The sequence below is a fragment of the Colossoma macropomum genome, unplaced genomic scaffold, assembly GCF_904425465.1.
Source record: "Colossoma macropomum unplaced genomic scaffold, Colossoma_macropomum, whole genome shotgun sequence".
Taxonomy (NCBI): Eukaryota; Metazoa; Chordata; class Actinopteri; order Characiformes; family Serrasalmidae; genus Colossoma; species Colossoma macropomum.
In genome coordinates, this window is record NW_023494790.1 from 613,099 (window position 1) to 637,119 (window position 24,021).

The 24,021-nt window shown below is 38.7% G+C and overlaps 1 protein-coding gene across 1 annotated transcript in view; it reads left to right on the forward strand.

The window, feature by feature from the left end:
- Positions 1-22,730, forward strand: part of si:zfos-911d5.4 — a 53,554-nt gene extending 30,824 nt beyond the window's left edge. Inside the window, exon 7 of the mRNA XM_036571858.1 lies at positions 21,337-22,730. Within this exon, the coding sequence (XP_036427751.1) occupies positions 21,337-21,504 (168 nt within the window). The 3' untranslated portion in view covers positions 21,505-22,730. The remainder of the gene's footprint in view (positions 1-21,336) is intronic.
- Positions 22,731-24,021: the final 1,291 nt, after the last annotated feature.

Consider the following 24,021-nt stretch of genomic DNA (forward strand, 5'->3'; position numbering starts at 1 on the left):
GCACTAATGAATAGCATCACATAAAAGAGCCGGCGGAAAACCTTTGTGTGATTTTGCTTTTTTAACAGCAGTAACAAAACTAATAGCAGGATGTTTTTGTCTGGTTGGTTTTGAGGTGTTTGAATATGCCTGAATACCAGTCTGAAGATTCACTAAGATGCTGTGAATTTCTCTTTAATAAGGGAGGCTGATTGAGCCGATACATGCATCAACAAACACTGTCCACTTTATTAGAAACCCCGCTGTACAGGCATACAGTTATAGACGTCTGTTGTTGCACAATTTATCCACCCCATTTATCATTGGGTTTCTGGACTGCTGTTGTCCAGCTGTTATTTGGGTGGTGGCCAATCTCATTGCAGCAGTGACACTGACATGGTGCATGGTACAGTGGTGTCTCTGCTAGATTGAGAGTGGACCACCCACCCAAAAACATTCAGACAACCCTGATAGCAAGAGGACAGTGATGATGGCAAAGCTGGCGGTCCACTTGCGTTTTGCTCAGCGTTTTCTGGGCAGCCCAGCGGTGGTAAAGCAGAGTAACAGAAAAAAATTCCACTTATCATCACTCATTTTCCACTTGCAGTCAAGTTTACTTATGTTTCATTTCTTCCTTTGTTTAATTATACAGAGTCAGCAACAGCATTTTATATAAAATAATTTTATATCAGGTCTAGTCATTATTTTTTTCTCTCAGTTGTTTGTAATATTTGTCTTATAGTTGACTTATTTTCTAAATTTTCTATTGTCTTATTTTGAGTAGATTAAAAAATAGTAGGCTTGTGTGCAGGACAGTAATCTGGGTGGTCAGAGGGGGGACCAGCAGTGGCAAACAGTCAGCAGGGTGCCGACCTTATCAAGCCAGCGGACCGATATATGCTGCTATCTGGGAAGAGTGGCTCATTGGTCAGATGATGAAGGACTGGAGGATGGCAAACACAAACTGTACATCAACAGATGAGCTACAGTCTCTAACTGTGCACCAGCAAGGAGGAGCTACAGGGGGTTTGAGATGAAGTAGTTTTTAGTCTGTATAAAAGCTGCTTTATCTTTCCAAACCGGCGTTCAATGAACATTTGACAGAATCTATTTACACTGTATTTGGTTGGGAAAAGAGATGTTCAGCAGTCACTGAAGCTCATCTGAACACCCAGTCTGAACACTGAACGATGCGATTATGAAATCATCTCTGTCTGTAATATGAGTTCCAGTGAAGCTGTTCCCATCTATTTAAATGGAATTTTATAAAGGTTAGCAAAGCTCTCAGATTACCAAGAATTACTGAGCCAATTTTGGAACACAGTACCATCCGATATCTGTGTCGTTTTTCAAGTGAATACCAAGGAGAAAAGTATTCAAATTAAAATGTATGTTTGATAAAAATTCACTTCTGAAATGATGAGCTGAGCTACGGTCTCTATGAGTGTTCAACTACACTTTAAAAAGCACGAAATGGGAACCAATGGTACTTGCGGTTCTAGTTCTACTTCACTTAATATATTCTTGAGAGACTGCTGGAACTGCCGTCATGACCATGATTAACAGTTTGATTGACATGGTGATTTTACGACATTCTTAAGCTCATATGTCAAACACAAGGCCAGATCAGGCCCATGACACAATCTTATCTGGCCCACAAAATTGGTTTAATTTTCTGTTAATATTAGCCTGTTTCACCCGTTTCATAATGGCCTGTACTACAATCCCCAGTATGCACTGCAACATAATGTGCTCTAGTTCAAGTACACAGGTAGGTTTAAAAGACCGACCTCAAGGTGACTATTGTTTTTTAATATTTCAAGTTTTCATTTAATATTTCAAGACATTTTGCTATATTTGGAATAAAGTTCAGTTTATAGCAAAATGTTATTTAAGAATGAAATGAAGACACAGATGTTCTGTGACCCTCTGATTTATTGAGATTTTTAATGTGGCCCTTTAAGGTTGAGTTTGACACCCCTGTTCTAAAGTGTCTAATTAGCTGACGCTTCCTGCTGGATATTTTAGCTTAACACTACTAGCGCTGACATGAATAATAGTGCTGACTAGTGCACTCACATGTGTGAGTCATGTGTAGAGTCACAACCAAAAACAGACTCCAATCCTGAATGGGTATGAAAAAAAAAACAAAAAAAAAAACTGTTACGGGACTCATTTCTAATGGAAATCCAGTTTTCTGTGTTCTGTTGCCAAAGCTTTTGGTATGTTGTGGCATGGAAAAACCACTTTAACTGTACACCAGAAAGGTGGGCCTACAGGCTGAGGGTTCCTAATAAAATGACCAGCCATCAAATGTTCAATCACAAGTAGAAATATCAGTTTAGCTCAAGGTCCTTAAAAAGTTTTTGAAAGTCAGACGTTCAAACGTCCCTGTTGAAGTTTCACGCCAGAAAGTGTATTTATGCGTATAGCATTTATTTCACCTATGGAAAGTAAAATTGCTTCCCATTTTTCGGATGTCTGTAATTAGCTCTTCAGGCCAGTGGCTGATTGAAAGTAATTAGGTTGAGAAGTGGCTTCAGGAGGCCACAGAGAAAAAAGTTAAACACACGCAATTACCCGCGAGGAGAGCACTGCAGAAGCACGAGCGCCGAAGACACTCAGAGGGAAGCCCACTCAGTCCTCCATCAGCACTTTGATTGCAGATGCATATTGAACAGTGGGGATATTAGCCGCATCGAGAGCGCCGGTGGCTGCCTGAATGCAGATGAAGCTCAGGCTGAGGCGCGAGGACTGTGTGTACACATGCTGCTTCCGCTGGCAATACAGCTTCAAGCACACTTAATAAAATCAAGATGGAGATTAACATAACAGATTCGTCAAGTTGCCGACGACGGACAGCGATTCTTGCATAATAGGGATCAGGATATGTTGCCTGTGTTTTGAAGGAGCAGCAGAGTCTGTAATGGGCGAGAATTTGAATACACGGTTACTGTTGTGCGTTATCTCTCTGCCGCAAAACTGAATTAGTCGCATTGAATTTGAAATGAACTACTTACCATCTCTATTATCCATTTAGGTTGATTTACAGGGTGCTATGACCACGTTTAAAAACAAGACGGCCACAGGCCGTGGGCCGCCGCTCTGAACAGATAACCAGATGGCACCTGTTCAGGGACAGACACGAGACTGCTGCCTTTGTTTATGTGTTTATCTCTCCCTCAAGTGTTTCAAGTGGAGCAATTTCCCCTGGCTTCTTTTTTTCTGCATTTTATTTACATCTCTTACGTTTATTTATCTTCCTTTTGCTCCCTTGACTGAAGGCAACAGCCATTATTAATCAATCAGACGGCGTTTTAGCGTCTGCTCTTCGTCTGGTGTAAGTTTTTTGTTTCGTATCATTAGTCGTGTCTGAATAGTCCGCATTCAGCAACTTTAAAAGGTCTAAGTGCTGCGATTGCTAATTGCAGGCTTTCTCACTAGTCTTCACCGCTTTTGTTGGAAATATCAATTATAGCGGACTTGCAGGCCCAGCAGTGGTCGGCTCTTAAATGACTATTTGTTTTGGAGTTTTCGGGTGTAGGATACGGCCAACAGACGCTGAAGTAAGATCAATAAGTGTTCATTTATCCAGTCGAGCGAGTCGCCGCAGCACAGGCACTTAATTATACATGCGGAGCAGCTTTTGCTTTAATTGGCTGGAATCAAAGGAGTGAAGTGGATGGAGTGGACGAATTTGCATATTTGTCAGTGAGTCGGCGCCGCCAATTGGCCGCTTCACATAATGAATTCGAAATTTGCAAGTCATACATCTGCGGGGTTGAAACGAATCAAGAGCTTTTGTCAAGTTTGTGCGTCCCCGGGTTCAGCCAAACGCCTCTTCCCAGGTTTCGTTTTCAGATGCGCCGTTCGAGTGGTCCGACAGCTGCCGGCGCACGGGAAACAAATGCAGCTCGGAGTGGACAGTGTGGACAGGAGCGCTGTGATGTCAGACTTTATGATTTTTGTTGGGCACTGTTGTCCCAGGAACTGGTCACTTTGGTGTTTTGGCTTACTCATTAAGTAAATATACAAAGATATATATATATATATATATATATATATATATATATATATATATATATATATATATATATATAAATTTAACTCGTGCCACATTTATTAGGAATTTCCTTACAGTTTTCCCTTTGAGGACAGCTTATAAGATTTGTTTCATTTAATGTACCACAGACAGTCAGAATTGATTTGGACTTTTTAAACCTCTCCTTATCCCTTGGAATTAAACAGGCTGTTTTGGTTAAACCCTTAACAAGCATGGGCAAAGTTTCATTACACACTTCTATAACCTAAGAATAGCTCCATTAGTTTGCATTGAATCCCTGTAGTTACTGAATAATAAGCCTTAGTATGAGATAAACCGGGATGTTAAGGGGTCAGTTTGCCTTTAAGACTGAGATATGAGCTCTGTTCTGATGGCTGTCCTGTATTGTGCCTCATTCAAAAAGCAGAAACACACCTTATAACTTCAACATGAATGGCGGATGTATGTAAAAGTATTGTTTTCTGTGAATTACAGTAAATTCATAAATGGACTGTATGGATTGTGGAGTTAATGGTACTTTTTAAACCCTTGACATTGTTTACATACATCAGACTCTCTCATTTCAAGAAAGTGACGAAAATTCAGTTTTTCACAATATAGGCCTTTTACATGAAGTAGCCAGTCACTAGAGATGTACCTAAACATCGATCACCAAAACATCTCAGCTAGAAATGGTAAAAACAGAGGCACTTTCAGTTTCCTGACAGAGAAATGAGGCTGAAAAACACTTAACAAATCATTTAAATCATAATGAAAATGAGAAACAATGACTGAAAATGCTGTTTGCTCAGTTCGCCGTCCTGCGCTGGTCAGAACAGGCGCATTCCAACAGTTTGAGCAGCAGCAGATCAACAGTGGGGAAGCTAGTCAGTCATGTGGAACATGTGAGACATTAGACTGTTGTTCTGCTGTTTTCACTGGAGGTTCAACACCCGAGAATTTCGACAATACAGGTTGAAAACACGACATCCTGCTTGATACACAGGATGCAGCAAACAACAGAAGCAGAAAGTCCCTGAGAGCAAACAAACATCATCTGTACACTCAGTTTATGAAATGATGAAAAAGATAACAAACAACAGCAAAAATACAAATAATAACTAAAACAAAATGGAATTAATTTCCTTGAAAGTCCAACTATTCTGTCACCATGACGCTGGATTTCATGACACATTCTGAAGTTCATTTTATGTACACTTTTTATTTATTGCCAGCTCATTTTTGTCCTGTTGAAAGCAGATTTTATGAATATTAACAATATGTTTTCTTTATTGCGTTAAATTTTTTTATGTTTAGTATTTTATTCAAAAGCATGAATAAACTATTAAACAAGATTTGCTACTATTAATAATGATAATAATTTGGTCAAATTTAAATGTTTTGATTAGTTTTCTTTTATTTTTTGTTTAACCTTATTTTATATTTGAATATTGCAGTTTTATGTTTAGTACGTTTATTCAAATGCACTAATAAAATGAAAAAAAAAACATGAATATAAAGAATAAATACATTTTTATTATTAAGTTTTATGCTATTAGTATTATGCTATTACTACCAATAATTATATTTTTTTATATTATTTGTTTCTTTTCTTTCTGTTTTATATTTATTTGTTCATCTTTATATTTTATGTGTATTTATATAGAATTTTAAGTTTCATTAATGATTATAGACACTTAAATTTTCTCAACATATCACTAAATCCATGGAAACAAAATATAAAAACAAACTCTTGGTTTTGAATTGCGTAGTTGAGCCGTTTGGGCTCTGAGACGTGCCGCTCGCTTTCCGACACACCTGTTCCCTGTGTTTTCATTCTGCTCCTCAATTATGAGGAAGCCGTTTTGTCACGGCCCCCTTATCTGCGGCCTGCTGCATTTCCACATTATGGCTGAAGTACAGTTCTCCACAGCAGCAGGCTGTAATTTACTGCCTTTGCCATCTGTTGTGCCTCTGTGAAATTACACATAAACCGGTTAGCGGACACTTTGGCCCATTGTCTGTTGTTTTGATAATCACCCTTAATAATGCTCGGCATCAATATGGTCTTTAAACCTGATTTGGGGGGTTAATGGAATAAGACGGAGGCAGTCAGTGTATGCAGCAGGGCTAATGTCATTAGGAATGTTTGCGAAGAGCCAAATTAAATCAGCCATAAATTGTGCTCTCAAGTTTAGGCAGAAAAGCCCAGAGTCGTTCAGCTCAAGAAGTGGGCTTCATATTTTAACCTCAGTGCTTGAAAAGGGGCTGGAATAAAGTAAGTACAGCAGGAACGGCGGCTGCTGGGGCTCCAAATGCCTTCCGTGGCAGGAAGTACAGCTGCTCCTGATTTCAGGTTGTTTAGGCAGGAATCTGAAGTGTTGGGCCTCTTTTTAGACAGCCAGGTTGATTTTGGAGCTAAATTCATTGAGAGGATTTGTCCTGTCTTATCTGTCCTGCACTGTCTTTTTGATTTATTCTTTATTCTTTAGTCTTTACTGTGTTAGTGTATTTATTGTAAAGTTAGTGTTGTACTGCAACGTCCTGTATGTTGCGCCAAGGCCCCACAGCGGGGGGGTCAAACTCACCCACTAAAAGGGCCATGTTAAAAAATCTCAGCAAATCTGGGGCCATAGAGAACTATGTTTTTATTTCATTTTTAATTCACGTTGCTACGACCCGAACTGACTATTGTTTATTCAAAATATGCTAAAACAAATATAGGCACTTGTAGCAGACCTCGAAACATTACAGGAATACTTAAACTACTCAAAAATCATTTTAAATAAAACAAATTGTTTATATAAAAGTATAGGCTACATTAGCTGCAGACAACCATTAACCTTCTTTGAATGTACCCAAGAGGGAGGTTTTTTAAGTGGTGTCAGAGCACACATTTCGTAGCAGTGCATGATGGGGGCTGTAGTGCAGTTCATTGTGAAATGGGCTGATATCAATAGAAAATTAAAAATAATTCTTTGGGCCTGACAGGATTGCACCACGGCCCTAACTTGTGTTTGCCACATGCGCCCTAGAGGAAAACTGTTTGGTTTAACTGTATATTTATTTACAAACAGAGGTTTTTACCAAGAGCTAAATTACCACCATGGATAAAAATTTGGTGGTAATTTAGCTCTTAGTGAAGCTGTTTGCCAAATATTGTACTGTTACAGGCCACATTTAAGCTGATTCATACATTATCACTAAATTAATTGAATAAAATAATTGAATGACACAAATAATCGAATATCAACATATTCAATTTTTGCAGCCTAGATGGAATGATAGTAAAATTCTTCTAGATTCTTGACTGTTGATTATCAGACAAGGGAGCTTTCGCCTACGTGAAATGTACTTGAGAGAATCAGCTGATTATAGCTCCAGATATGCTAAGATGCTATTAGCCAATAAGGTGATAGAAGCTGCCTACTGAACTTCGTCCAATTTGACTGTAAAGAAATCGGAAGCAGAACTGGCCATTAAATTTCATGATCAGTGTTTTCCTGTTTGAGAGCTTTGATTTTTGGGATAGTTATTCTAGTTTCTCATGTTTGCTACAAAGGCCCAATCCCATTTCACCCCTCGCCCCTACCACTCAGCCCTTAGCCCTCTGTTTTGCATGTTCTCATCTAGAGGTAGGGTGTCCTTATTCTTGTTGAGATAGAGGGGGAGGGTGAAGTGTTGGGGCTACATGACCCTCCAAACAGAGGCTTTTCAGAGACTCCAAACAGAGAGTTATGAGAAAAAAAGGAAAACCAGCAAGATGGAGAACAAGAGACCAAAGAAACCCACAAATGTGAGAATTTTCTCTGTTAAAAATCATAATAATCATCATATTATCTTAGTTTAATGTTAGTTAGCTAACTTTCCTTTTCCACCTTAAATGGTCCAGCATTTCTGATGCCAGAAGTGCCAGAATGTAACTGCTTCTCCATTTAAGGTGGTACTGGAAAATTCAAACAAGAATCTGGTGAATATCTGACTTCAGTTTCATATCACTGAAGAATTAGGGGTGGGTGATAATAAATAATTGACCCCCTCTTTGAAGATCATATGATTCCCTAAATGTAACTAAAGCCCAGCAGTGAGGAGCTGAACTTTATCCTCCTCTGCTATCACTGCAGGCTGGCAGTTCCAAGGGGCAAGACATGACACTCAAAAAACAACGGGTAGGGGTAAGAATAAGAAATGGGATTGGGCCAAAACCTCTACAAGGGATTTATCTCAGGAGACGAAGGGCAGTTGGAGAGTTTTTCTGTCGGCCTCTGTTCGAGACGTGACAGAACAAAGAGAGAATGAGTGTGGGTTTACACTCTGAGTTCATCTGAAACATGGCACCTGTAGCTCTAGGTAACAGGCCATACCTGGCCAAGGGCCTCAGTACCTGTAACTCAGCAAAGACTGCATGCATACAGATAATCACATGCCATTCTACCAACCTTCCACCCAAAAAAGCGACATGTAAAGAGTCACTACGAGGCATTAGTTTTCTTTATAGTATATTAAACATACATGCGAACCTACTGCCTTTCAGGCGAATTCACTATTTTGAATGATGAGTGTGACATTCGTTATATTGTGTGTAGTTTTTGTGGTGGGCAAAAATGGTTTGTGTACAGGAGCTTTTCAGCTTTCATTTAGTTTTTGTCTGAAGTTGATGTAGAACATTGGGTAAATGGGTAAATGGCCTTGTTTTATAATAGATGTCCAAAAGGATATCAGCCAAATTTGGAACACAATGACATTAGTATAGTAAGCAACATATTTATTAACAAAAAAAGATATAATACCTTGAAAACTGTACAGTCTTTGGACATGACTTGTATTTGCAGAGTTGTTTAATCTAATGAACTAAATAATGCCCAAATATCCCTGTATTTTAGTCTTACATTGCAGAAGAATTTCACATTAAACCACTAAAATGCTTTCCTAGCAGTGATGTCCCCATTTTTCAGTGCTTATGAATTTTCATGTCTAATTAGAGACACAAACTATTAAGTATACCCTGAAATTGTGTAATTTAGACGTTTGATCAAACTATGGCTTTAATAAATCAATTATTGTTTTTTTAGTAGATTGATATTAATTGATAGGGGTGTGAATTTACTAAACAGTTACATGTACCCTTTCTGTATTGTCTATTACAAATCCTGCTGTTTCTTGTAGCCCAGAAATTCATTTCTTTGTTCAGAGTGCTTTACAATATGTGTAACACACCTATCTGTGACCTGTGCATAGTCATAAGCACCTTGTCTCCCTGCGGGCAAATGACAGAGTCTGCCAGTGAGGAAGAAAACATATAGTCTCCTTATCTGACTGGATCTGAATGAATGACTAACAAAGTATTGTGTCTTTTGATGCAGCAATGCATCACTTTAGCCCAGGTGAGTATTAGGTGAGAAAAGAGGGAAGATGTGAAAGGATTTATGACCAGTGGCGCAGAGGTGAGAGCAGGGAGGTGGCCGAGCTGTTGAAACGTGAAAGGTGATGTCATTGTACCTCTCTTGCTCTAACACTGAGAGTGAGAGGGTACGCAGGGCCGGGCGGTTAACTGAGCTTTCAGCCCTTTGTTTGACTCCTGTTCTGTTGCCTGAGGCACATGAACCCACGAACACAGGGAGACAAACAGGGCTCCCTCCCCAAGAAGAAACAAAGATACAGTACCATGTCGCTTTCACCCGTGCAGCAGTCGAGAGGAGAAGTCACCATTTAAGGGAAGCACTCGAGGCAACAGTCAGAAGAAGACGCTTGTAACTACTTAGAGAAAAGTTCAGACAGAGACTTTGCACAGTTCAAGTCGTATTATGCCTTGTATCATATGACATATAACATTGCAAGGTATTGGTGTTCCCCAAGGGTTAGTATTAGGGCCTTGGGTGTTTTCTCTGTTTTGGTTAATGTTCAATATGATCAAGGTATTCTTGTAGATCAGGGGGTTATTTGTTTAGTGGTTTATTAGGATTCCCACTGGCTATGCCAAAAGCAAGGGCTGCTCTTCTTGGGGTCCACAATTTAGTTTCATATCCAGTAAAAATTATGTAACAGTTTAATAAATAAGACCAATAAGGTCTTATTAGAAAACATCGATGCTGGGTTACATACATATTCCTCCCATTTCTTTCTTGATACTCAACACCTTGTCTAGCTCAAGACACAGCAGCGACTCAAAATCATTTTTTCTTCAGGTAAATTGGCAAAGCCTGACGTTTTGTCTGTTATTGGAGAGGTAACTGTCCCCTTCTCAGATGAATTCCTGGCAACCATATAGCAGACCACACAGAAGTCCCTGTGCATTCCTTGGCTGATTTGATGTCAAAGTGGAGAGGCCCGATTCACTTTTCAGATGAGTTGGGATCGTGTTTACATTTCACTTGAAAAGTCCTTCCAGTTTCGTGGCTAATTGTTTCATGTTGTTGTTGTTGTTTAGATGTATTGAGAAAGCATTCTGGAAATTCCCATCTCTTGCTTTCAACAAACCAACACGTTTGTTCAGGACCATAAAGTGAGCCAGAACTGATACTGGAGTAGATATTACACATGTTCTTTCAGAGCACAACAGAATAGCACAGCCGTTATTAAAGCTTCTCAGGTTGCGCCGTATTGGCATCGAAATGCTCCTCAAAGCTCAGCTAAAAGTTCAAACATAGTTCTCGCTCAAATGCCTGGCGTAGTTTACGAAGATGTACTTACCCTGCCGTCAAGTCATCCCTACCTAATGTAATTGATCATTATGCACAAATTTAGGTCTTGGCTGAAAGCCCCGCCGTCTGCCTCTGGGTTACAGGAGACTCATAAGAAATGACAAGAGCATCTCTTTGAAGATATATAGACAAGTCTGTAAAAAATGAAAGAAAACCTTTTGGATTGAAAGCTTAGACTGTAGTCGTTACTTGTCTGAGCTGCATTTTACATTTGGAGGTGCCAAATTGACTCTATGCACTCAGTGACTACACAAAAAGGTGTACCTATTTTTTTGAGTGCCTTTTTTCTTTTACAGGGTTCATGTTAAAATTTCTGTAACATTAATTAATTAACATCAACAAATGAGGCTTCAAGTCAAGCCAACGCAGAGAGCTGTGAAATTCTTCCTGTCTTCTGCCTGAGTACCTAATCTGTACGTGAGGCCAAGGAGGGATAATGTACAATAATCCTGAGGGTTTTAATAACTATTTAGTGCTGAGTTCAAGCGGAAGTTGCCTGGGGTGATCTGATTATCTGATCTCTGATAAGTCTGATGTTTCAGTAATTTAGTCAGTGCTCACACCTGGTTCCTGAGGTGACATACTTAGAAAGAGGGATGATGTGCCCCCTAAAACTTGAGAGATTTTTTTTTTCAAATGTCGTGTTCATATCTTAGAATCAAAAGGTCAAATAACGGCCACTCATTAGAGCTTTTATCTGGTCTGATATTTTATCTGTACTCAAATATTGCTCAAAAAAAAACTGACAACCTGACACACAGCACCAAGGTTAGGACATGAAATTGACTGTGACCCTACAAATTCCAGGAAAGAGCTTAAAAAGTTTGTTTGAAACCAACTGATAAAATGGTCTCCTCTATAACTATAATTAGAGAAAATTCTATTTATAGTTTTCATTTCTGTTTGTAGTCTGACGAAATTTGTCTTAACCCAATTGTAGCTTAACAAAATTCTGTCCCAACCTGACCACGGTCCAAAAATTTCAGTCCAAACCCAAATGTAGCCTGACAAAATTCTGTTCAATCCCAGCCGTAGCCCAAGAAAATTCTGTCTGAACACGATTGTAGCCCAACAGATTTTTCACCCAACAACGTAATCGTTTCAATCCAGCTTGAATTCAGTCGCAACCAAGCTAAGACTGAATAAAACATGATCGTAATTAGGTTACCTTGTAGGGACAATTACCTAATTAATGAACAAAATCAATATGTTTAGCCTAATTCTGAGCTGTTCAAGATTAAGTTTGAATTCTGCTGAATCTCTTCCACTTAATTACCTTCAAACAACATTTGAATTTTTAGGCCTCATAGACCTTAGTGAGTCTCAATGCCACTAAAATGCCTGCAGTGTAGAAGATGTTTTGATACAGTGTTCAAGTGGTGTCAGAAACTGGGAAATACCAGTTTTTCAACTTGCTCAAACGGCCAACAAAGTCGTATTTACAACTGGTAAATTCAGGGTTCTAGATGATACATGAGTTTCTGAGATGTGATGTGTTATACAACCTTTCACCTTTTACACAAGTGAAAAAACACTAAACTTGCAGTGAATGTTAAAATATATACCTGATGGACTTTTATTATATCTGTGTGCTTTTTAATACAACAAAGAAAAAGCAGGATTGTATTCTCAGGACCTGCATGTTGAGTCAGTGTATCTACTAAAAAGCACCCGAACGGAGTGAAGTCGTATTTATTAGCTAACCGTCTGTTATATATGACCTGATGACCAGCCGAACACAGCATAAGATAATAAAAGTATGGAGGAAGATTAAAGCAGGGGAAAGGCAGAGCCAAATCTGTTGTGAGACTCAAACATGACTAATATTTCAGTAATTATGTTCAAACCTGACCAAACCTGACGTCAACATATATCATCCCCTTGGAATTATAAGGTTCTGTCTGACGTTTTAGACAAAATTATTAGTTATTATTAGAGTTATTCACATATTCTGTAATAACATCTTAACATTCTGTGGGGTGTTTGTTTTAAGTTGCTCGCATTTTTGGACTCTTTATCTAGAAGACAAACAGGTTCTGTCTCCAAAGTCAAACTCTAACTTAGTTCTATAAGCACTTTGAATACACACAAGATGACCGATCAGGTTCTGCTTCTTTGTCATGTTGCCGCTCTGCTCAGTGCCTGCGGAAAATGTTTATAAAACTTTATGAACTATGAAATCATGTAACTGAAAGTCTCTTTAAAGTTTTTTAAAAAGTCTTATTATCTTAAATTATAAATTTTAAGCCTTTAAGGTCATTAAATAATAAACATTTGAACTGATGGGCTATAAAACAAAACCTCACACGGCCTTTAGACTGACCTGCTACACTGACCTGCTTCACTTACTTGCTGGGACAGTTTATTACAGTAGCTGGTTTCTGTGAAACCTAAAGAAAGCTTAAACAAATGGTTCCTACTTAAAACTGACCTCTACACTGGACAAAATATTTAGCACTGACCTTTACTTAATCTATCACTCAGTGCTTTTTTATAATACGAAAAAGATGATTTGTCCTAAAACAAGAGATAAATGTTATAAAAAAATAAACAAATAATAAAAATAAGTGTCATAAAAAGCACTAAATTTCACTTTCTCAGACATGTAGACACTCAGTTACAGTAGTTCTATTTATTAGGACAAATTATGAATATAAACTGTTTGTGTTTCTTGAAAATCAGCACTTCTTTTGATGGTTTGTCAGACAGAACTTTCCAAGCAGAAAGTGAGTTCTTAGGATCAGAAGGTTCTGTCCGCATTTGACCTGCTCCAAAAAAACTTATAAATTTGATAGGATTTTGATTTTGTACATTTAGAATAAATTTAGGTTGTCTGTTGTTTTCATGTATAAAGAGACGTGTTCCACATGTCAGTTTTGCTGTTTGGAATACAAAATCTTTGAAGCTCAATATCTCAAAACTGCTCAGGACGCAGACAGAACCTTATAACTAAGAGGACGATATGTATTAAAATATGATGATGTGAGGAATTTTCTTGCAAATCCTGAGGCCAAACTCTCTTATTCATTTGTGTCGTGTGGTAAAATGTTGCCAACTTTGCTGTAAAACAATATATCATTATTTTTTCAAAAACCTTTAGCAGACAAATTGTTCTAGTTTGTTTATCCAGACAGGTAGATTAGTTCAGATAAGAGGACTTTCCCCTTACCTACACGATCGCTCTGAAGATCAAATCAAAGAATGAGAGCAATTTAGAGACATAACTGAGACATAACTGAGGTTTTTCTTCATAAGCCCAGGGTGCATAACACGCTTCTGACGTTCATAACTTTGATATTATCTTGAATGGCTGCCTTATGTGCTGCCCCGTCATCCTAAATTGTCCTGCTAGTAAATGAGGGTAAACTCCCCTCCTCAACGGAGTATCGCACCCATTAATCTCAGCACCTGTGAATTTAGGGACTCTTTGAACTCCGTCCATTTCTTGCCTGTCATAGGTCTGGTGCTGCAGTCCTGATTTCCTGAGGTTTTGGTTGATTGCAGACAAATAACTTGTGTCAGTCAGTCTCCTGTCCTCCTTCCACGAGTCTCTCCCCACCTGGCTTCCAGCGACAGAGACGTCTGCCGTCTATGCGGTGTGTGATGCGATACTCAGGGTGGTTTTGTTTCAAACATGCCAGAATTAATGAAGATTCGTTCATTCCAAGGTGTCAGATGCCGCTGTAAGATGAGATGCGGACAGACTGAAGGATCCACGTCTAAACCACAGTTACGTTTTTCCCCCATTCTGTTGTCATTGAGGAAGATGAAATGTGTGGTGGAGGACAGAGGTGCAGGTTTGAGGTTGCTACATTGCGATAGGTACAGTGAACCCTTAACTCTGCATAAATTTGACCTAAAGCTTCATCTGATTTTCACACAAGACCTAATAGTAGATAAAGAGAACCACATTAAACAAATGAGGCAAAAATATTAGGCTTGGTCATTTATTTATTGAGGAAAATGATCCAGTATTACAGATCTGTGAGTGGCAGTTAGTAGATTGGGGCATTTTTTGCAGTGACAGCTTGGAAAAAAAGAAAATTTGTACAGTTTGCCCTTCATCCCAAACTTAGCCTGTTACAGTTATTTAGTAAATGACTGGCAATGGTTGCACAGTGAGGTCCAAAATTCTGAGACTTGTTGCTTCTATTTTGCATTCTTTTCTAAATTAATAGAAAGTTTTTATGCGAAATTCTATTATCAGCACAATGATTTCAGTGCAAGGTAGAATCCTTGAAACACTTCCATGAATTTCAGACTTTTATAGTATTGGGTTTGGCCTCTGATGAGCAGAATGAATCCACCTAAGAGTTGTCTGAACACGAGCTTCCCTGGAAAAGATGAGTCTAAAAAATAGTACGAGGCCTCAACATGGTCAGTGTCACAAATACCCAGATAGCAAGAGCATAGTGAGCCACTGCTGACCCGCTAATGGCAAAGCCGGCGGCCCACTGGCCTTTTGCTCAGCATTTTCCCAGCAGTGGTGAAGTAGAATATTAGACAAAATGGCATTTTCATCGCTCTTTTAGCAAATTTTGCTCTTATAGTCCAATTTACTTATTTTTCCTTTTTTTCTTTTTTCATCCTTTGTAAATTTGTTGAGTAAATAATTTTGATAGCAATGTCTTCTCAAATTATACAGCTGTACCCAGTCCAGCACAGTGTCAGCAACGTTTTCAACTAAACCTTTTTATATTAGGCCCATCATAAATGTTTTCCTCTCAGTTGTTTATTTTCCAAAATAAAAGTCTATGAGAAGTTGAAATCTGTTGGCGGAGATTAAAAACTAGACCTTGTATACAGAACAGTAGTCTGGGTGGTCTGAGGGTGGACCAGCAGTGGCAGACGAGCAGCAGGGCGGTGACCTTATCCAGCCAGCGTGCTGATATATGCTTGTTCTCAGGATGTGCTTAAATTTGAATAGTGACCTGGAAATAGTGCAGAATCTGCTTCATTTTACTTTTTTTTTTGTTTTTCATTTTTCAAAATTCATTTACATTTTTACTTCCAAGTTTTAATGAAAAAAAAAAATCCGTAATATTTTATACTTTTGGACGCCACTTTATATAGAAGCGTGACACCTTAAAGAACCATCTGAATTCTTAAACTCATACAGAAAAGAAACAGACATTTTGATAAATACACTTTACACATTTTTCTTTTTTCATATGGGAATGGTTTCATGGTTAAATGGTTTGTATTCGGTTCTTTAAAAAACGCTTTGAAATTTTTGCTCATATGACACAAAAGGGTTCTGCTATGGTTACAAACATTAAAGAACATCTTTTATTATAATACTGAACATGTTTTGCTAGACATGCAAGACATGAGTGAAGTTTGCTTCTTTAGTTTTGTGCTAGAGCTAAAAGGCTAATGTAGCTAACAAGTAATGGAAGTTAGCGCTGTGCTAACTGCATGTCTAAATCATCCAACACTCTCCTCAAACTGTGAGGAGATTTTCAGTATCTCTAATAAACTTGCTTATGTAGTTTCTGACACTGTACGACACATCTATAAACAGAAGTATGACCGTTTATATATGAATCTGTTAGCATAGCTAAAAGCATCGGTGGTGGTCATGAACAAGGCTGGATGTTGTTTATTTTCAGTTTTTTTTTAAAAATGGGTCAGAAACCACATAAGCAAGTTTACAACAACAACATTTATTTATTGAGCTTTTTACAACTAGTGTTGTCTCAAAGCAGCTTTACAGAAAAGCAGTTTATGGAAGGATTATCAAAAGAATAAAAAGAAAATAAAAGTAAAAAATAAAAACGAGTCCATGTAGAGACGTAAGGAACTAAATCCGGGTCCAAGCCACCCCATTAGCAAACCAGAGGCGACAGTGGCGAGGAAAACCTCCCTAGGAGTGAGAGGAAGAAACCTCGAGAGTGACCCATCCTCCTCTGGTTGACCCAGATGAACAGAGTTAGCTAGTTTATTAGAGAATATTTAACAACTTGCCATGTTTGAGGCGACTGTGTGATGATTATCATGCAGTTAGCACGATGCTAATTCATGTACATAAGCTTGTTACTTCTTAGCTTAGCCTTGTAGCCCCAAGGCTAAACTAAAGAACCTCAGACACCAAACACGTCTTGGCAGACCTGCATTTGGGAAAATAGAATATTTTTATGATTTTTCATTGAACTGTATCTTTAAGGCTCATGCTGGAGCGCATGCTGCCTCTTCTCCATTGAGATGAATCCATTCTCTGGTACATAAAGAGATGCGGAAGATCCCCCTCAGAAAAAAAGGGAAAAAAAGCATGTCTACCTTTTGATGTGGTAATAAAAGCTGCAGTGGCCATTTACAATGACCCTGAGTTGGACGATGAACTCTGACCGCTGCCACCATTAGCAAAACCACCTCATCAATTTGCCTTGCTTTTTTTATCTCTCATGCAGGAGGAAAAAAAAATCATAATTGAAAAATCGTCTACAGCGGTAACAAAAGAAAATCGAGCCCTTTGGGGGAAAAAAGGCACGGTTGCACACTTTAATCCCTGTATAACGCTGAAGTGCTTCAGATTATTCCTTTGAAATGGAACAGGGTTCAATTATGTGACCACGCAAATCTCATTAAAGCGCCTATTGTCCGGCCGAATAGGGCAGGAGGAATGGAGTGCTAAGTACACATTTAGTTAAGCTGGACAGAGAGGGAGAGAAATCTGAGTTTAATCTGCGCTCTTCTGCTTTTTCAAAGCGGTGAAGCCTGTGGCTTTGATGCTGGAGTGTCTCCTGCCGGCAGACAGAATCGCTCTATTAGATGTCTCAGAAGGGCATTAAGACGCACGCTGTGATCAATCAGAGGCTTCTTCTGAGTGACGTGTCTGAGTCTGAGTCTGAGTCTGAGTCTGAGTTTTTTGTAATAAACGTGTCCGCACGTGTGAGTTTTTTTTTTCTTTTCTGAAGTTTGCGTACAGGTGGCTTTTTCCAGATCGATTAATGAAGGACAGGACCTCCTGGTCAACCTGTGTACAACAGCTTGGGCTACAAAAAGTCAAAGGTGAAGGCCACGGTGTCCAGAGAGGTCTGGACTGATATCACAAGGTCTCAGTCAGGGTCATGACCTCTTTGGCCTCCGGAGGTCACCAGCAAGCCTCTCCAGACGTTCCCTGCTTGAGTCTTCAGCAGATTATGAGCTGTAGCTGGTTGTGGACATATTCTGTAAAGATCCCATATTTTACATTCTTTTTTTTTTGCATTTTATTATGTCCTTTCATAACATTTGTGTGGCTTTATGTACCAAAAGCAGCCATAGTTCATTTTTCCAGCCTGTCTTTATCCTTTAGAATTAAACAGGCTGTTTTTGTCACTGTGCCTTTAAGGCAGATACATGTAAATACAACAGAGCTGATAGGCTGCCTCTGTAATGAGCCTCGTTCAAGAAGCAGTTTGGGCTGAATCACTCCTTACAGCTGTAGTGTGAATGGGCAGAGCTGCACTGCTGCAGGCTGAATAAGTGGCTGTATGGAACCACAAAAACATTTACAAAAAACAGTTATTTTTATTTGTATAGTTTCCTCTTTATTTAATGTGGACAGAAGTTCAGGCAAAGCTCAGGCTTCAGGATATCTGCTATCACTGTTTCTGTTTTCTGTGCCATGTTTTGTGGTTTTAGCTTTACCTACATTTATAGATAATAGTACATCAGACAGTGTCAGAAACCACATGAGCAAGTCTATTGGGCTGCGTTCACGTTACAAGCCTCGTCGCTTCAAATCCGATTTTTGGCTCAAATCCGATCTCTCTGACACCATGGTTCATACTCGTTTAGGTAAGTGACTCAAATCTGTCATTAATGTGACGAACCGGCGTCCTGAAATGACCCTCATGAGCTCATCCTACTCAGTAACGTCACGTGAATGAATCACGAGCATCATCAGCACAAACTAACGAGCAGAACGAGCTTCGCTGAGAGGATAATTAACTCTGATCAGCTCTCAGCTTCATTATTAGAGCGAGACGAAGGAGAAAAAGGTGAGATGAGCTGCTTTTCCACCGTTTACAGGCTTTAACTTCTGTTCAGCGCTGCTGCCATGGTAACGCTGAATGATGGCGCAGCACAGTGGGAAAAAGCACGTGAATTCCGATCTGAGCGTCACATTAAGGTCACATGGCCACAAATCGGATACGTATCCGATCTAGGACCACATATGAAAGTGGCTCAGGTCAAATTTGAAAAGATCAGACAAAGAATGTCTACATAACACATCCATAACTTTTTACATAAACACTTCATAACATGTTCATGAATGTTTTAATCAACTTTTATAAAGTATACCTGTCTTGCATGACATTAATACAGACTTCTGTGTCATTTTACTGAGATACATTTTACAAAATAGAAGTCTTCATTTTTTATTTTAAAAAAAGTATATTATTTTCAGTAAAGCGCCTCATTTCTGGACAGCCAACATAAAAATGACCTTACTTTATCCCTTTGGTCATTAAGTGCTTTGACACTCAGGCACATCTCACCTATACTTTCAACTTCTTCTTAATGATCTGGTTTTTCTTAAGCATTTGTTGCTTTGCATGTCACTTTACTTCATTAGTAAATATTAAATATGCTTAGGAACAATCAGTCTACTGAATCTTAGTATGATGGTGCGCCAGAGCGTCAAAGCACTTAATGACCAAACAGGTAAAGCAAAGTCATCTTTATTTTGCCTGTCCAGAAATGAGGCTGTAATTAACTGAAAATAATCAACGTTTTTTAAAATAAAAAATGAGAACCTTTATTTTGAAAAATGTCCCTCAGTAAAATGACATAGTAGTCCATATTAATATCATGTAAAACATGTATGCTTTATGAATGTTGATTTAAACATGCTATGAAGCGTTTATGTAAGCTGTTATGAATGTGTTATGTAGACAACCTTCAAGGAAAGTGTTGCCAAAAAAACACCAAACGTCCAGCAAGAAAGGAAATCTTGTACATCTTTTATACGGTGATAGAAACACAGCAGCACACAGAAAGCATCGATTCCACACACTGATCCATTTTACTGTTATGAGCGTGGATGTTCACGTACTGGAAGTCTGCTGGTGGCAGAGTTAAAGGAGTTTAAGGGTCTTCACCAGATTCTCAGAACGAATCTCCAGTGAGACGCTTGGATCTGTGGGCCTGATGTTGTGCAGACTTGTTGATGTGGTTTAGGACGGAGTGACTCACTGCAAACCATAAAAATGAACAGAACTTCACTGTGTAGCTGAACGCAGTGGCACCCATTTTAGACATGCTAAGTTCTGACTCCCTAACCGAATACACCTCCACTTCACAAGCACGTGAAAAAAGAAACAGAAACCGCGAATGTAAACTTGATCCATGTACCTGTAAGTTTAACTACTTTAAATACTTAAATACTCAAACATTCAGAAGAAGCCGACCTTGAATGAAAGCTGTTGTGAACCTACTAGCCTGACTTTGGTAGCGTAATTCTGACTACCCTCTTATACCCTTTCTTATTTCAGTGATTATTATTTAGGTGGGATTTTAGTGTTAGGATAATTTTAAAGGAATAGTTGGGTGAAAAATCCAATATACAATTTTCCCCCACATACGTCAAATGTAGTCGATCAGCCAAGACTTGTGTGGAGGTGTTCAGTATCTATAATAGACTTGATTGTGTGGTTCCTAACACTGTATGACTCACTGTATCTATAAACATGGACAGATGTTCACTGCATATCTGGGTGATTCTTAATTCTTTATATTTTAAAATAAAACAATACGTTGTTTTAACAGTTACACCTTCTTGAGCCTCAATTTAGCAATATTGGTTTTTAAATCAATTATCTAGAATTCCAAACACCACAGAAGAGCTCGTCCTCACAGTCATGTGTGAAGGCTGAGGCCATATTTTGAGGTAAAAAACATGTTTTTCTGCAATTTTAACTACAATAATCTATACATGACTATGGAATATATAAATTAAATGACAAAGTAAACAAATGCCAAATAAATATTATAAAATATATTATGAAAGTCCCCCAGGAGTCGTGTCACTGGTGTTACCACGTAACAAAAAATCTCTTATTTTGAAATAAAAGTCACACTGATGACATCACTCGACTTCCTTTTACCTGTTTTCTGAGGATCTATGAAGAAAAGCTCATGGTGAGTCCACTGAGTCTTTCAGTTATCAGAGATTTTATCATTTAGCTCATGATTTCATATGAAGCTTTTAGCTGAAGTCACTGGTGTGACCGACTTTATTCTGAGGTAACTGAAAAAACAGAATACAAATGGATTAAATTCCATATTTTAGTGGATATTCCATGATTGACAACATGTGGTTTGATGCTCTGTAGCAGTTATTCTGTAAAATGCATTGTTCATTAAAAATGTCTCTGGTGTTCCTTTATTATGTGGAACACCAATGAGGATCAGTAACACCAGTGACTCCTATGGACAGATAGAAAAGTGGACGTTTCTGTAGAATGACCCCGCTACAAACTGAAGCAGCTGTATTAAAGTCTGAATTCTGTCTGCACTTTTGCATTTTTCTGCTTTTGGAGTGAAGAGAAAATGGTGTGAAACCGAATTTAAAACTTTAATCACATTTGTCCCTGAATGTGTGGTGTGTTGTGTTTTGCTGTGTAGGTGACTGTGAGGATGTATAAGCGTGGAGCGCAAGGCTGGCTGGGAAAACCACTGACCGGGACGGCTACCATTCCCTCAAACACACACGTGGTATTTCGCATCAGCGGAGAGGACAAAGACGCCAAGATACCGGCCAACACTATCCATACCATCACCCTTAGCATCTAGATACAGAGGGAGAGACAGGGAGGTAGGAACTCCACAGACCATCGTCAACTGCATTGCAATTTTAATGCAGTTGACATTGCCCCATTTTTTTTAGACAGCATGTTACCTACAAGGCCAGCGGTGTTATGAATCATTTGACACTTTGAAAAACAGGCTCTCAGCGAAATACTAGCCAATTCTATCCACTCGAAACAGTGAAAAGGAAGAGTGTTAAAGGAAGAGTCTGACAAAAATCTGGCTTACTCAGTTCTCTTACCACAGTTGTAGTTGATCAGCCATGTTTGATATCTGAAGTTTGCTTCTTTAATTTTGCATTGGAGTCATGAGGCTAATCTAGCTAACAAGTAATGGACATTTATGTACACCAATTAGCATTGTGCTAACTGCACATCTAAAGGCCTCAGCATACGTCTTTCAGAATTGATGTTCGCCTGGCTTCAGCGAACAATGTGACATAATTGCGGAGAAAACGAACAACCGCAGACGCCATGCGGAGGCTTCGTTCACCCAAGTCGCACACATGGCAGCTGGGCAAACTCCGCAGACGAAGATGCTACGTGACAAAGCCTCTGATTGGTCGGTAAAAAAGAGGAGTACCATTAAACAAAGATGGACGACTTTGAGGAACTTAAGATGTTCGGTCTGTTATTCAATAGTACTGACTAGCACTGAGCACCAAAACATACAGGTTATCTTACATTCAGGTTCACTGGAGGACAAGATTGAAGTTGGTTTCCTATTCGCCAGCTTCTTCTTCTAATTTTCCCATTCCACCTTAAATAGTGGCCGCAATCTGGACTTTGACATAGTTAGATCTGAGATGGAATCATTTTCCAGCAGTCATGGAACTTAGAAATTGTCACCTGCGTTAGAGGAGCATCCACGATGGACAAAAAGAGCTGCAAAATCTTTGTAAGCTTGTGAAGGCGCTTTCGGCTTCATGCAGCCCTTTTCATTTTGCAAGAAGTATACTGAGCGCTTAAGTCATCACACACTTGGAGTGAGGTAAAGCAGCACTATGTAAGGTTTTGTTTTTTGTAAAAATTTAAAATGTAGTCAGGAGAGTCAGGGGAGCCTGCAGGCCGGAAGTTATTCAGACCACGTCACCAGTATCTGAGCTTAGGACTGACTTTCTCTCTAACCTATCGGTAGCTAGCGAAGATTCTTTCTCTGGATAGACAAAGCACTTTTTGTAAGTCGCTCTGGATAAGAGCGTCTGCTAAATGATGTAAATGTAAATGTAAATGTAAATGTAAATTTTAACATCATATTAACATCACAAACACAGTCTCAGAAAGAAGGTCCAGCTCAATGTTCAGGCCTCAAATGCAGAATCAACATCATACTGATGAAGATCTGATGACAGTAGTAGATAATTCACTCACATCCTCAGAGACGCTCCTCTTCACCAAGTTTAGACTGAGTTCTCTCTGAATTCTCTTTCAAAAAATCAGATTCATCACAACCCACACTACAAATAGTTCAACACGTTGTGTGCAATTGCACATTTCCACCAGAGAGGGCTCCAAATCCCCAAAACCTGCATCAGCTGAAAATAACCTATAATAGACTTTATGTGGTTTCTGACACTGTATGATGCACTATTAGCAGTAACAATGAACAAACACTCTTAAAAAAGATGGTTCTTCAAGGGTTCTTTAGTAAGATTATAGAACCATGAACACTCAAAGAACCCTTTGCATGACTAAAGGATTCTTTACATCATAAAAGGGTTGTTCAGAATGATGGAAAATGTGCATGAATGTGCTGCAGGTGGTTCTATATGGAACCTTTTTGAAAATGGTTCTATATAACCCCCAAAAGAGTTCTTCTATTGTTACGTTGTCAAGCTTGTAACAGCAGAAGAACCTTTTTGGGTGCTACATATAGAACCATTTTCAAAAAGGTTCCATATAGAACCACCTGCAGCACATTCTCCACCAGTTTGAGAAACTCTTTCATGATGCAGAGAAGCCTTTAATCATGCAAAGAGTTCTTTGAGTGTTCATGGTTCTATATAGAACAATTTTTCTTACTAAGGAATCCCTGAAGCACCCTCATTTTTAAGTGTGTATATTGTTCCCCAAAATGCTGATCTCAGCAAACAAATAGAAATTGTGCACTAAAATGATCTGAAGAACCTTTTCATGATGCACAGAACCATTTAATCATAGAAAGAGTTCTCTGAATATTCATGGTTCTAGATAGAACCATTTTTCTACTAAAGAACCCTTGAAGAATCATAATTTTTAACTGTATATAAAAAAATATATAAATATAACTTTTTCACAATTAAACAAATAAACACTAACTGTGCATTAAAATGTGTGAACTTACTTTCATTTAGAAAATACACAAAACATGTAACTTGACCAGGAACAATCTGAAGAACCCTTTCACAATGCAAAGAACACTTTAATCGTGCAAAAGGTTCTTTGAATGTTCATGGTTCCATATAGAACCATTTTCCTTATTAAAGAATCTTCGAAAAACCATCTTTCTTAAGAGTGTGGTTAA